Genomic DNA, 16,197 nt, shown 5'->3' with positions numbered 1-16,197 from the left:
ATTTCTAAAATCAGTATGAATTAGCAAGACAATAACTTTTTATCATATTTTTCTTTTTACTAATAGGTATGTTTTATATTCCTTTGCACTATTTTTTTTTATGAAAAAGATGGCTATCTCTGTCATTTTCTGACATCACTATTCTCCGTAGTCTACGTATTAATTCTGTATTTTAAGGATAGTGCTTTGTAAAGTAGGCACGCACGAATTTGCGTCATACTTTTGAAAATAAATAGGCATCGTGTTTAATAATTTCATAACTTATGTTAATGTTTATTGATAGATGTCTATTTACGTAAGTAGGAACCTATTGTCATTTATCATTTATCTAACTATTGTATTAAATATCTTTTTTAGAGACGGGCCGAGTACTGGTTTGATACTTGGTACTCTGCGTACTCGGCCGAATAACTCGGTTATTTGATAACGAGTAACGAGTATACTTTGTTTAAGAAAAGCAATATATTTAGGTAGATTTAATGAAAACAATTGTTAATCAAAAAACATTTATTAGTAATTTAGGAAACCTTTCAAATTCTGAATTAATAAATCAAAATTATGTTAATGATTTAGGAGTAATGAGCCAAATTTTGAGAACAGTAATAAAATAATTAATATTGAAAATTTAACAAAGGTAAGTTATGATGCAGGAGCTCAAGGTTCTCTGCACGTTCTGGTTACAGCCTACTCCTCTTTTAACGCGAGCCGACGTCTTGACCGGCGCAAACTTGTTTGCACTTGTTTACGTGCCTTTTCATTGAACCCAGTTACTCGGCCGAGTACATAATCGGTTGAAAAAAAATTGAGCCGAGTAAAACTCGGTACTCGTTACTCGGCGTATCTCTATCTCTACTTTTTATCAATCCTCTGTGTTAGAAACGTCTATTTTATTCAGCGAATTTAGAGTTTGGAGGAAGTTCTTATCCCAAAGTTACATCTGTAATCCCTTTTATTTTGATCAAAAATGATGAACTAATTACAAAAAAATACTGACAAAAAACTGTTTGCATGAACGTTGTTTCTTTTACGAAAAAATATTAATTTTGTTTTGTATTGTACAGTAGTGTTAAAATGGCAATGAATTATGACGGGGCCCCTCTTTAATTTTATGTTCACTACTTATATTTGATACTAAGTTGTGCCCTTCCTTCGTAGTGCGATATATTATATTTCAAGTTGATAATCAGCCGACACTGTATTGATCGGTTCAGTAATGCCCGAGATTAAGTTACAAACTTTGCATCTTAATAATATAATACGATGTGGTCTCTATCTTTAATGAGATAATAACGATGGTGAACTGAATCAACATGCAACTTTAAAATGTGTAGATCTTTGTGGCCTCTATCTCTCAATATTTTTTTTGGCAATTAGACAAAGCCTAAATCTTAGATTGGCCTAAATGAACTGCTAGCGACATCTATATTCTCAAGTAGGAGGAAGGTAGGAAAGGTCAAATAACGGAGTGTCACATGATTTAGTTTCATGTCCCACTAACAGATGGCGCAAGAACAAAAACGAATAAACATTCAAAGTTAATTTATTGATCAACTATAGTTATATTATTTTCACGCCTCGCCATACACTAAGCACCTATCTTTATAACAATAATATTGTCGCGAATATTATTCAATACACACATATTCCGTAATAATACGCCCAGAAACTCTTCTGTTAACCTAAAATAATGATAAATCCCGATCAATTTTCACTGGGTTTTCGGGCTGAGAATGTTTCCTGTGAAATCCTACGCTACCAGCCCTTAGCCATTTGGACCATAACTGAAGATTAGTTTTCTAAGGCAAGCGGTTCGTACGAGACGAGCCGCGCAGACCAGCCATGTTGGAACTGCACCAAACATGTGTTATAAGGTGGGCACTTTCAGAGTGATGTTGTCCTGTACGTTGACGGTGGATCTGTTGTGCCTCATGTGGGATTTGACGAGGTCAGAGTTTACGAGAGCGGCCATGAGACTGAGTTCCCCAGCCAAGACGGTTGCACAGATGAGCGAGGCGAGCCTTGCAGAGTTCTCTGCCGGTCTGACACCCGCGCCCTTCACGCCCAGGATCTCGAGACAGGCGCCTTGACCCGTCAGTATGGTCCCTCCGCCCACAGTCCCGACCTCCAAAGATGGCATCGTACAAGTCACGTACAGGTCTTCGTTATTTTCTCCGCAGACCTCCATGTTTGTGGAGCAGTTCGAGCTGGTGACATTCTGCGCTGGGTCTTGGCCTGTAGCGATGAAGATAGCTGTCACCATGTTAGCTGCGTGGGCATTATTCCCACCGATGGACCCAGCGAGGGCAGATCCAGAGAGATTCTTAATTTTGTTACATCTAGCTAGAGTTCTGGCGTCAGTTTTGAAGATAGTTCTTAGATTATCACCGGTGATGGTCGTCTCACAGACAACGCGTTTACCTCTGCCTTTCACCCAGTTGATCGCGGCTGCTTTCTTGTCTGAACAGTAGTTACCAGATAAGCTGATGACTTCCATGTCTGGGAAGTAGTTCTTAAGAAGTTTGAGAGCATTTTCAGCGCCTTTGGAGACCATGTTCATGCCCATAGCGTCGCCGGTGGTCGCTCTGAATCTGAGGTATAAGGTCGCGCCGTCGACTCCTATGTGTATCTCTTGGAGGCGCGCGAATCTTGAAGTGGAGTCAAAGGCTTCCTTGATTAAGGCGTAGTTATCTTTATTATCGATCCACTGTCGGCATTCGTGGGCGCGGACTACGTTGGGCAGCTTGATAGCGGGGGCGCGGGTCATGCCGACGTCTTCCACTACACTGGTGACACCACGAGACCCGATGGCCTTAGCGCCTCTGTTGGTGGACGCTACGAGCGCTCCTTCAGTAGTCGCCATGGGGATCATGTAAGGTTTCCCATCGATGACCAGAGGCCCCGCATACCCGACCGGCACACCGACGTAACCAATCACGTTCTCGCAGCAAGCGTTTAATACTTTAGTGTAGTCGTAGTTCAGGTAAGGCAGTTGTTTGATAGCTAGTTCAGTTTGGAACCTCGCGCCGACCACCTTCCTGCGCAGCTTGACGCCGCGGAGGGGGTCTCCCAACACAGACTCTAGCCTGTGCAGCGGTATATGAGACTGTTCCACAAGCATGATCACCTCTTCATCACTGAGCGAGGTGCACGCACCTTCAGATCTGTATATTTCGAGACATTCCGCCATCGGGCGTTTCTTAGCGTTTAATTTAGATGCAGAGGAGCTGGGAGAGAGTGTCGGCCATTCATCCTCTAACACGCCCTCGGTCTGCGTGGATACTTCAGAGTTCGAGTCATCCCCTACTGAAAACTTTGGCTTACGGCTCAGCTGTTCTTGCACCACTTCCTTGACCGTCATGTCGTTCATATCGATCACCCAGTTCCTCTGCTCTTCGAAGAAAACGAATTTTATGATCAACGCGCAGAGTAAGGTTGCTATGACTATGTAATCAGCGGAGACCGAGAACCATTTGACGTACGAATGTAACAGGATGTTGTCATGCGGGGCTGGTGTTAGAGTGTCAGTGGGACCCTCGATGATGCCATTGTCAGCGCTCCAGGGCCAGCGGCTGGTCAAGTGCACGCAGAGCAAGCCGGCAGCCATGATCATCTTCACTCGCTGAACCACTGGGTTTGGTTTCAAGTCAGCTTCGGAAAACGGACTGTCAGGTGACATTTCCTTACGTCCAGACGCAAAGTCAGCGACCAAAGACAAGCAAGCCGGGTAGAAGGTCACGAAGACTAAGTAGTCGACAAGCAGAGCGAGACAAGCGAACGTGCACATGTGCTCTAGACGTGGTACTCCCGATAAGGCCCCCACTCCAACCAGTAGTACTGCTAGGAGTGTATCTAGTGTTGCTGTGGGGCCTAACAGAGCGAGCGCTCTTCCAACCCTCTTCCCTTGATCTTCCCCAGCCGACCAGCCGGCCTTGGCCATCCTCGCGCCCCTCGCGACGTCAGCGACCAACAGAAACAAGAACGGTGCATCCTTGATACTGGCCAACTCGCTCCAAAAGAGGCTGGCGACAGCAGAAGTGAAGATAAAACTGGCGAACGTCGAGAACACTCCGGCGATGATGAGTAAGTACTTCGAGGCGATTTTCTGAAGGTTTGAGATTTGGTAGTAGGCGTAGAGGAGGGCGGCGCAGCGGACGAAGGTCATGATGACGGCGTCTGCGGCCTGGTACTCGGCCTCGAGGCCGGGGCAGGCGCGGGCCCAGCCGGCGCAGTGCTCCGACCTGTTCCCGGGGCCGTTCCGCTCGACGCTGGCGGCGCAGGCCAGCAGCGCCAGGGTCGCCACTATCACCTCCCACTGATGTCGCGCGCAGAACTCGCCGTGTGCTCCCCAAACCTTCATGGTTCTACAGGTTAGCTGCTTCACAGCTGATATCTGGAATTAATGAATGAGACTGAGTTTTAGGATGTTTGAAGATTGCATATTTTGGCTTTGGATTAAGACAGTTCAGTTAATTTCTAAACTTCTAAAATGAATCTCTTAGAGTTTGTATGGCGGTAGTTGTGTGGAGAACCAAGAAAATTAGTTCATAAAGTTGGTAGTTTAAAAACAATAAACTTAAAAGTTGCACTGTTGGGTTTTCTTAGAAGCAATATATGTATAAGTATTTGTAAAAGGAGCCTATACTTTCACGTGCTAATCAAGGTGTTAAATATTGTTATTAACCAATACTAAACTTAATGTAAACATTGCAAAACACTAAAAACCAGATTCGGAAACACTTTTAATATATTCATGATCAAATTACAAAATATAATATGTTTTTATAATTTCAGTCAGCAATATCGAATATAAGAAAAAAAAATGTATTAAAATCTTCTTTGACACTGGCACCAAGGCTGCATGAAATATTTATGAAACTATTTTTCATTTTCAATTTCTAACTTCGTACTCATATTTCGCATTTGACGGCATTTTTTTTCTGCTGAAAATCTTACTTTTATATTGATAAATCGACTCTTGCGTTAAGGAATCTAATCCTTGTGTCGCGGGGGTTTCACACACATTCAAGTCACATGCACAAAGACACCCAGACTCAGAACAAGCATTCCTGGATAACACAAATACAGTGGGTTTGGAGTGGTGACCTCAACCACTCGGCTATCCGTGCTGTCGTTCATGCATTTAATATGCGATTGAACTCATTATAGATCAATTTCAGCAGGTTTTTTAAGAGGTGAAATAACGATAAATATTATTAGGTATAATTTAAAGTTGATTAATGAGTGAAGAAATCTGATGTCATCTAGTTTTACGATACAAATACTAATTACAGTTAACAAGTATATATATATATGATCGTACGAGTGTATAAGAAAAAAAATCCTTTGTTTTGAGATTTTTACAAGCTGGTATTAAAAAACCGGTCAAGAGCAAGCTGGACTCGCGACGGTTCCGTACAAATAAGCTACAGGCACTACAGTGGCGTGGCATGGGAGAGGTCAGGTGGATGGTGATGATGATGATGAGGCTACAATAAAACTTATACCTTACAAATATATGTCCCACCAATTGATGGTCAACCATTTTTCGCGACGATTCCCCGACTCCCTCGGGGGAGGAAATGGGTAGTGTTATGTCAGACTCTTACCGACTAAACCTGAACCGCCGTGCTACGTCATCCGCATTTTTGTGTCGATGTAATGCGTTTTTGTCAACAAGTTTTTATTTAAAGTAAGCCTTTTTTCAAACACATTTTAAAATGTCATTCCTATTGAAAATAACCAGCGAATCCATATTATTCGTTACTATTACAGCAATATAAATGAACAATCTCTGATCATTTTCATCGTCTAGCTATAACAGTTCCTGAGATACAGTCTTAAGAGTCGGATATATACATCAAAGCCTTAGTTATAAGGTACCGTTTCCAACCTTTGGTTACGGATCTCTAAAAAACCTTTGTTTCAGATGATTACAGGTTGGTATTAAAAACAATTTGAATTTTATTAGCTGTAGTTGTAATCGATTTGCGACACGTGTTCCCATTACCTATATTGAAAAAACTGTTTTATTCTAAACACTTTTACATCGCTCAAAACTAAAATATATATAACTCCTACTTAATCTTAATAAACACGGGATTATTTTGCTAATTTATAGAATTCCATATCCAAAGGGTAAAAGGTACAGGTAAATTGCTAAAGTTCTGTTGTTTGTCCGTCTGTTATCGGGCTGTAGGTCACGAATTCTGACAGCTGGACAGTTAAAAATTGCACAGATGTAATTTTTCTGTTGCTGTTATAACAATATATATTATTATAAAAAATCGAGGTTAAGCAACGCTTGATAATTTTATCCAACCTATTTGTACTGAACCCTCATCGTCACAAGTTTAGACTCGCTCTTGACATATTTATTATAAAGTTAATATAGCAATTTAAGTTTCTTTAGGTCTTTAGTCCACTGGGCCAGTATGCCTTCGTATAAATTGGTATAAACACCGTTATATGCCCAAACAAATTACAATGACCCACAAATTCAAAACCAGTTTCTGTTTCCCAAACATCATCTGACCGTGGCGGGCTTTCTATATCACCGAATTTAAATAACATCGAAAGTTAATGAAAATTACTGGTTTTCGGATGAATAAAGCTTTCAAGGTGTCCGATTGCGTTTAAAATTACTTTGCTACCTTACACGCTGACCGGTGTCCATTTTCCTGATTAATACGAGAAGTAGAGTAACTAGAGTAGGTATATATAGCCTGTGATACTCGGGAATAACGTGGCTTATTATTGGTTTAATTTTCAAAATCGGTTCAGCAGATCCTGAGATTGCTCGTCTCAACTGTACCTTTTTATAGTATTAGTATCTTCTCTGAGGAGCGAATTAGGGTGGGTGTTTGCCGGGCCAGCGGGATTATCCGAAAATGTGTGTCCTGAGTTAGATCTCTCTCATCTCACCGGTGTTAACGCACGCTTGTGCAGTATAACTATAACATGTCCTGCAGCTGGCTGGTGTCTTGTGACATTCATCGCCGTGGTTGAAATAGGTTTGGCAGCGGAGCCTTAGCAACAGGCTTCGGTTTTACCCCATGGATACGGACCCCTAAAGATGTTGTTCAAACTTTATTACTTGATTTCCTCATTTACCGCCTTTTTATTTCGTATAAAACGGCAATAATACTTATGTATAAAACAACATCTTCACGGCTATTTAGACATTAAAATCTGCGTGAAAAAAATAACTATTTAACGCAAGTAATGGACAATTGTGAAGTCAACATCTAAAATGCTTCATTAAAAATCTTATTGGACTTTACTTTGATATAAAGACAATAAATAAATAAAATTATAGAAAAACAAATTTCTAGAAACCGACATAGTTGTTAGTCCCAGTCTAACCAAATGCAGCTAAGTACCAGTGTTTTACAAGGAGCGACTGCCTATCTGACCTCCTCAACCCAGTGACCTGGGCAACATGATACCTTTTAGTCTGACTGGTTGTCAGACTTTCTACCTTCTGACTACCTGTAACGATTGTCAAAGATGTGTCAATAACAGCCGGGACCTAAAAATTAACGTGCCTTCTGAAACTCGGAGGAACTCTTTATAAGTAAGATGGTCACCCATCTACGGACCGACCTTATCAAGCGCATCTTAATCTGTGATCGATCAACTTGTGCAGTTGTGACTTAGCTGACGACGAGCTTTTCAGATTCCTCCACCTTTGCAGATGAAAAGATCGCCGAAGTATACAGCTGACAAAAAACTCTTAAAAAATACTTTATTAAAGACCCCTCTACTCTAAAACAAAACCTTTGCTTCCGAAAAAATCTTTGATATTTGAGAACTACAAGATTTTAGTATCGATCACTGCGGGTTTGCGAATTCTGACTCCAATATTTGTCATCTAAATGATATTACTCATCCACATTATTTTATTAAAACAAATTTGTCAATTGCCTGCCGTTACTTACGCTTCCAATCTATACTCTATATATACTAATATATTAAGCTGAAGAATTTGTTTGTTTGTTTAATCTCAGGAACTATTGGTTCAAATTGAAAAAATATTTTTGTGTTGTATAGACCATTCATCGGGGAAGGTTTTAGGCTATATACCATCACGCTGCGACTAATAGGAGCGAAGATACAATGGAAAATGTGTAAAAAACCGGGAAAAATATTCATCTTTGAGGGCTTCCGTTAAAAAATTCCTAACTTATATCTTCTAACCACGTGGACGAAGTCGCGGGCAACAGCTAGTCCCATATAAAGAACTAAAAGCCCGCCACGACATGAGTTTATCAAGTTCAAAGAAGTGCTTATATCTTCGAATATCTATTTATTCTTTATTGACGACTACCGTATTCAATGGCGGCACATTACCTACTTGTGCACATAGAGTCCTTAATATTATTCCACCATATTTATGTATTCGTGTCACATCGTCTGCACCCGCACGTGACTAGGTTCCTATATTTTGTATATTGTAACCAACGTTATTGTATTGTTCTATATCTTCAATCATGATTTGACTTGGTTTTTTATTATTTAGAGGTCATGTTGCTTGCTCTAAAGTGTTTCGATCGAATCGTTGGTCAGATGGGTGACCGTTTTTGTTATAACGAGTTCCTCCATGTTTCGGAAGGCACGTTAAATTGTGGGTCCCGGCTGTCATTCATTCACAGTCGTTACAGGTAGTCAAAAGATTGAAAAGTCTGACAGCCAGTCTAACTAAGGGGTATCGTGTTGGCCTGGTAACTGTGTTGAGAAGGTCAGATAGGCAGTCGCTCCTTGTAAAACTGGAAGCCGACCCAACATAGTTGGGAAAAGGCTAGGATGATGATGACGTTATGTTGCTTGGAATGCGAAAAATTGCCTACTGGTATAGCTCACCGCGACTAACCCACTGTGGGTGCCGTGTTGCGGGTTCAATGAAGACGTAGAACAAGCATTTGTGTGAACCGAGAATGCTTGTTGTGAATCTTGATTTCTTTGTGTGACTTAAATGTTTTTAAAACCTCCTGTGGAAGCGTTCGATTCCCATCCAGGGCAAATGTTTGTGTGCTGAGCATGCTGCATTTGTATTTACGCGGTGCGGATTTAATTCCATTGCAGACAAAGTATCAATGGTCCTTTTTTTAAGTTATAGGTAAGTATATTCATTCAAAAAATTTAAGGAAAACATCGTGAGGTCATTTGGACCCCAAATTTTGAAATCTGGAATCGCAAACCCGCATTGATCTGACATGGTGACCAATAATCTTAGCCCAGCTGTGAGACGAATATAGGCTGGTATTTTTTTTTTAATATATGTAAATTACGTGTCACATTGTTTGTCCGCGATGGACTCCTAAACTACATTTCCGATTTCAATCAAATTTGCACACTGTGTGTAACATGATCCAACTTGAAAGATAGGATAGCTTACATCTCAATTTATGGTCGCAATATTTCTTGCAAAATATTTATCAAAACCTAACCTCCTAGTTACAAAGCGAACGAAGTCGCGAGCAAGTCACTTAGTATTTATTAGGAATTACCTAAAACCTAAAACGTACTTACATGTCGTTATAAAGGTATAACTAAACTTTCAATAACGTTTGAGTTATTTCCCGTGAATGTAATGTGTCCATGACATGCATTTTGCTAACTCTATACCGATGCTAGCTGTCAAAACAAACGTTGTTTTGCCATACAATAGTTAGTTTTAGGGGAAAAAATAAGGATACGAAACATATATGTCTGATTTTCACAATTACAAAATTTCATGAGAATCAGCCGAGCCGTTTCGGAGTTCAAGAGAGTTCAATTACGTGCACCGTGTCACGAGAATTCAATATTGTGATTTACCTTCTTTTAAGAACCCGAAAGTGACATGAGATTTCCTCAATTAATAATGCGATGATACCATAAGTTCCTACCTGAAAAGCAGACTTCAATCTTCGTTTTCTATTAGAATTTATCCATAAAAGTATATTAAGTATAATAATTAATTACGTCTTAGAAAAAAATCAGACTTCGACCAAATAGGTTGCTATCATTAGCGGCAATTCGTATCTTGTGAAATCGCGCCATCTTAATTTACAAACAATTTTCTCCGTCAATTTGTTTTAACGCGATTAGGTCATACAAAGCTTAATATAAACAATAACAACTGTTAATTTCTATAGCTTATTTTATCAGATATTTAATACTAAAAAAAAACTCAAATCTCGCCATTTTGCTTTAACAAACATACGCTAGACACCAAATAGCGAAACGAGTTTTTATACTCACAAATATTGATTTGTAGACGATTTTGAACTTTATGTGCAGAGTTTTAAAGATTTTTAACGCTTGGTTGTGATGTAATGTTGAATGTTGCGATATGACCTTGTATTGTTACCTATGAGGTATAACTCTTGTAAGACAATTTGGGTAACCTTAAAACCTGTATCGATTTTTCTTTAGTTTTAAGTCCTAAACTGGAGAGAGCTGGAAGGGGTATGAAGAATTGCAGATGTCTTTGCTATGATGCGAAACACGAAAAGTTTTAAAAAATGGCTACAAAGAGGGATGAATTAGTTTTAAAAAGAAATGGATTGAATTATCTTTCAAAAGAAAATGAAGAGAAGACGATGGCAGCAAATAGTAGATAATAATTGTTAAGTAAATAGTCGATAAATGTTAAAACCTATATGGGAAGAGGAATTTGAATAACAGCGGGACATTTACAGATTTGTATCTATCCAATATTTAAAATTCTCGTGCAGCGATGTTTGCAGTCAAACTCCTCAGAAACGGCTAGACCGATCCTCATGTTTTTTTTGTGTATATTGGGTTGGTTTGAGAATGGGAAATCTAATTTTCATCCCCCTATTTTTAAATGCTTTTCTGCACCATGGCAAAATAACGTTTACTGGGGCAACTAGTTATTATATAAATGTAATTGCTTATGAATATTTCAACTTATTAAAAATTTCATCAATGTTTTGATAGATTCGAGAAATTGTTCTACATTGCCCTGTTATAGGCTAGATCAACGCATGAATCAAACATATCTAGACTTAGCATGCATGGGAGCATGCATACATACAACAGCTGTGGCATGCATGTTCACATGTATACCAACCTATGTAACGAAGGTACTTGAGTGACAGGAGAAAGTCTAGTCTAGGCTAATTAAAACAGACTAGTACTAAATACTAATACTAGATGTAATGAGTAAAACCTTATTGGTAGAATAAGTCTAATCCTGTACGTACTTACATTATAAATAAGAAAGTATGTGAGTATGTTTGTTTTACCACTTTGCGCTTAAACGGCTGATCGGATTTCGATAAAAATTGGTGTGAGGTAGCTGATAGATGGATTTAGAAGATGCGGCCAAAGGTCATTGTTTTTAAAACCCAAAGAAAAAGGAGGAGTTTTATGAGTTTGACGGGTCTGTCTGTCAGTGGCAACATAGCTCTAGAATGGATTGATCGATTTAATTAAGTTTTTTTTTTGCATTAAAGGCCACTGATTTTAGTCATCGTATATATAAAAATGAATTGCTGTTCGTTACCGATATGGCTTATTTTAGTCTTGAAATATTCGTGGAAGTCTAGGGAGGTTTAAACGGTGAGAAAATATGGAAAAGATGCGGAAAAAATGAGTAGATAACTGGTAACTGGGTTGGGGAGGTCAGATAGGCAGTCGCTCCTTGTAAAACACTGGTACTTAGCTGAAAAAAGTTAGACTGGAAGCCGACCCCAACATAGTGGGGAAAAGTTAGGCCGGTGATGATGTTATCAACGACTGTTAAGCGGTACATAGTTCGGCGGGCAGCTAGCTAGCTAGGACAGCCGTTTAAAAGTTGTGGGGGGTGTTTGATAACCCAATGTCTGCAATTATACTCGAGTGGGGTATCAAATGAAACGGTACTGAAATATAAAAATGATTACTAAATCAAGAGAGTTTTTAGCATGGTTTGATGAGAAAAATGGTGATGGTTTACTATCGGGACTATTTTACGTTTTCAATCTATACTAATATATAAAGCTGAAGAGTTTGTTTGTTTGAACGCGCTAATCCCAGAAACTGCTGGTTCAAATTGAAAAAATATTTTTGTGTTAAAATTAGCGCGTTCAAACAAACAAACAAACTCTTCAGCTTTATATATTAGTATAGATAACTTTTATCTTCTTACCACGCGGACGAAGTCGCGGGCAACAGCTAGTTATTGATAATATGGTAAAAATGTACGAACCTCAACGGCCCCTACGACTCTGGTGGTAGTCACTTAGATACTAAATACGTGAGCGCTATCCCGTATAAGAAAAACTACGATCTTTCAATTAGTATCAGCTTATTAGATTGTTGTGCAGATACCAACTTGTATGACGTCACACAATCCTGCCACAATGGCGGCATTGTGATGCAAATTGTAACGGAAATGGATTTACGTGTTCACAGTATAGGTATACCTATAGTTATGGCACATACTAGATGCTTCATGCGGTTTGATTCGCTTGCTTTTCGTTTAAGGATGACAGATTATTTAAATTTTAAGACGGACTTTTTGCTTGACAAAATACTACCGATAAATTTGACTGCACGGATAGCCGAGTGGTTGTGGTCACAACGCCAAAGCCACAGCGCTTCGTGTCGCAGGATCGAACCCCTCGTATGACAAGCATTTGTGTGACATACGAATGCTTGTTCCGAGTCTGGGTGTCATTGCGTATGTGACTTGAATGTTTGAGAAACCATGTTTAACAAAATTCGTCTCTATTTACCCCTACCTATTTTCCCACGTTTTTGTACACTCACTTTCTTGTTTGTTTGTTGTTCTGGTTGATAAAATTTAAATGGGGCGTTTTAAATAATATTTAAAACGCGGGTCGAAAATTGCTTCTTCTAGAAAACGCAACCCGGAATTAATGTAACATTTTAATGGACTTTAATGTTACCTCTTTTCTTTGCTTTATAATGATAGGTTTAAGCTATCTAGGAATATATTATGAACTAAAAGAAATCCTTATCACAAAACGAACTTTAAATATCGGACCATCAATAGTGTGAACACTAGTACGGTAACAGTCTCGAATCTGTAACATGTAGGTTACTGACTAAACCTGAACCGCCGCACGCCGCGCCGTCGTACGTCATCCGCGTTTTGGTGTCGGTGCATGGCAATGCGTTGTAATTATTCATGCACTGTAGTACAACACTAGCCTTATATATATGTATATAGTCGTACAGTCAATACGTGAGAACATGCGTGTTCACACTTGATAATGCATAGTCCAGAATTAAGGGCTGGTGTCTGCGATGCGACGTTATTCTTTGGCAAATACTGTTGCAAACTGCGAAAATTTTCATTGCAACCGGGGAAAGACGCGTCCGCCTTTAAATATTTGACGTAGGTACAGCTTGCTTCGACTATTAGATTAGATTACACTTAGATCTCTTATTAACTTATAACTTCTAATCTTCTCCATGAGAATGCACCTTCCGAACGAGCTTCAATAGGAGACTGACCGACAGACTGACACTTTAGATTTTAATATTCTATATATAAATTGTTTGTAAGTTCAGAAGTGCCATATACTGGTCTAGTTGATATAAATAATTTGACTTTGACTAACTCAAAACTCTTGACACGGAAGGTACTAAACAGAATAAGAGCAAATTAAGATTGAAAGAAGAAGTATTTCGGGTATTTTGGCTGGAAATGTGTGTCAGTCATCTCGTTTGTTTTGTTTTGACTTCCTCATTTAGGACACATTTTTATTCTCGTCGTTGGGGATTCACAAACATTCTAGTCACGTGCACGAATGCACCAAGACTCAAAACAAGCTTCGTGGATCTCACAAATGTTTGTCCTCGGGGATCGAATCCGCGACACGTCGCGCACATTGCATTTGGCGTGGTGACCTATATCACTCGACTTTTTTCGTTTTTAACGCCATATTTTTTTTTAATTACCTTATTTGTTTCTAGGTACTGTTTTGGCGCCAATTTTTTGCTTGACATCTTTTTTGGACATTCAAAACGGAAAGTACCAATGCGGAAAACGGTTACACGAAAAATTTCACCGAGCAAATTACCTTTTCGGTCGGAAACACATTTAAATCATAATTTACATACGTAATGACGAAAAAATTAAGGAAAACATTCGTTTTATAAATGACAGTGATCAGTTGACAAATCGTTAAAGGTTTGCCGCCATTTCCTTGTATCATGAGTCAGAATATTTCACAATTAAGTAGCAATAACAGTATACATCAATTAAATGCATTATTTATACAAATTAATGTGAAACTTCCTTGAGATTTTACTTTTTTATAGTTTGTAAGTTTGTGTCAACTTTAAAATGAAGTGGCTTATTTTGAAAAGATTTTTGTTGCTTTTATTTCACTTTGCACTTTGTAGGAATATTCTAATAATTAAGAAAATATATTTCACATAATTTACAACAACTACCCATGCATTTGAAATCTTAATTTATATAACTTATTTAAAAAAAATCTGGTCTTGCTATGATTAAGCCGTCCATGTAAGGAATGGAATAAATATTTTCAAGTATCTTAACACTGGAATGAAAGCATCTTCTCGTACATTTTTTTTATATCAACTGGCCTAATTTCAATGGTGGATTTAGTATTCTTTTGGAAATAGGACAGTTTTCACTTTTTAGATAAAATTTCTTTGTAAATTTGAGCTTTAACAGAACATATTCTATCTCAGTTTTTCTACGAGGTAGCTAGGATTGTGAATCAAAGTATTTCATTTGCCAAACATTATACAAAAAATATAAGACCAGGGTTTAAGACAAAAACAAAAATAACTGATTTAATAAGTACCTTAGTTTAGATATATATCACTCTTTTTTCACAAGGCTTAGATAATTTTGGAGATTCCGAGAATACTGAAAACGTATTTGGAGATAGATTTAAATTGCTGAATCATAGTGAGCGAGCAAGGTGAGAAATGTTCATAGGTAATATCTATTATTTGTACCACATTTTAGCAACTAGGTTCGAATAGACTATGCATTGTTACATTATTATATATTATATTGCTTTTGGAAAAAACATCACTCTGTTATTTACAATATACTGTTTGATTATAATCTATTACACACAATTTAATGAACATAGACATACAAGACAAAAACACCACATAAATTATTTTTTGGATTTATGTCCATAAACAATTCCAATAAGAACTACTTTCTAACACAAAAAAGGTTCAATACTTTCTATTTAAATTTCCTTTGCACAGTGAGAAAAATAAATAATTGTCTATGATCTAGAAAGTGTGTCAAGTGTCTTCCGCACCGTTAGTAGGTCACTGGAGTTTATACACTCAGTTAATATTTATCAACATTCAAAACACATTTTCTCGTAATAATAACTTACGTGATAATATTCGCCGGCGGAACTCACAGTTTTTCTGCACGTTACTGCCTACATAAGCCTACTATATGCTGCTACTATCCCAAATCACGCAATCCTTTATGTAAACTAAGAAATACGAACAATGTAATTTTTCATTCATTTCAGAGTGAAAAAGAACTGAATACATACATCTATACATTGATAAACACACAGAAATAGTAACAGAGTCGATCGGAAACGAGATCTCTCTTTATTATTCAAATTATTTGAATAAATACACATCTAAAGTTGACTCTCAAATTTCACTTTTTCATAATACGAAATTAACAATTTATTACTCACCAGTAGAGTGTTATGTTAAGCTGGAATTCACACAAACTATTTACACGACGTTGGTAACTGAGCAATTAATTATCGCCTTGAAATAACGCTCAGATTTTATGTGGAAATTATAAAAATGTTAGCCGTAACACACTTCTCGCCATTTTCGGGGTGACTGACGCAAAGGAATTCTTTTAGCACCATCTGTTTACTGTCAATGTCAGATGTCAGTTGTAGTGATGCCATATAAAGTATTTATATTTCTACTAACTAGATATTTTATATTATACTCGCTTTATCGATTTATGTAGTTTGAGATACAGAATCGGCTGTTAAACCTTACGCACCTAACCCACGCTATATTTTCAATCAGCATGTGACAGTTTAATCCCGCAACTTAAAACCTGGTTAATTAACGAATACGTATTTTCGCAAAATGTATAAAGTTTCTTTCAGATACATGATTGGGACTGAAAAACATTTTATTCAAAGTTTGGTAAAAGCGAAGATGATAACGAATTAGTAAATAGAAAAAAAAACTCTT

The 16,197-nt window shown here is 38.0% G+C and overlaps 2 protein-coding genes across 2 annotated transcripts in view; one reads left to right on the top strand and one right to left on the bottom strand.

Moving 5' to 3' along the window:
* The window catches only part of LOC113504319 (paired amphipathic helix protein Sin3a-like), a 38,232-nt gene extending 37,821 nt beyond the window's left edge, over window positions 1-411 (top strand). Inside the window, exon 28 of the mRNA XM_026886575.1 lies at window positions 358-411. Within this exon, the coding sequence (XP_026742376.1) occupies window positions 358-411 (54 nt within the window). The remainder of the gene's footprint in view (window positions 1-357) is intronic.
* A 1,113-nt stretch (window positions 412-1,524) lies between these two features.
* Window positions 1,525-15,857, bottom strand: LOC113504116 (3-hydroxy-3-methylglutaryl-coenzyme A reductase). Its single transcript, XM_026886241.1, has 2 exons — window positions 15,675-15,857; window positions 1,525-4,390 (listed from the first exon to the last, which is right to left on the bottom strand). The coding sequence occupies exon 2, from the start codon at window positions 4,355-4,357 to the stop codon at window positions 1,865-1,867; it is 2,493 nt and encodes an 830-aa protein (XP_026742042.1). The 5' UTR covers window positions 4,358-4,390; window positions 15,675-15,857; the 3' UTR covers window positions 1,525-1,864.
* Between the last annotated feature and the right edge of the window lie 340 nt (window positions 15,858-16,197).

Source organism: Trichoplusia ni, chromosome 21, assembly GCF_003590095.1.
Source record: "Trichoplusia ni isolate ovarian cell line Hi5 chromosome 21, tn1, whole genome shotgun sequence".
NCBI classification, from domain to species: Eukaryota; Metazoa; Arthropoda; class Insecta; order Lepidoptera; family Noctuidae; genus Trichoplusia; species Trichoplusia ni.
Note: the sequence above shows the minus strand (reverse complement) of the source record. Positions and strands in the feature narration are given on the sequence as shown.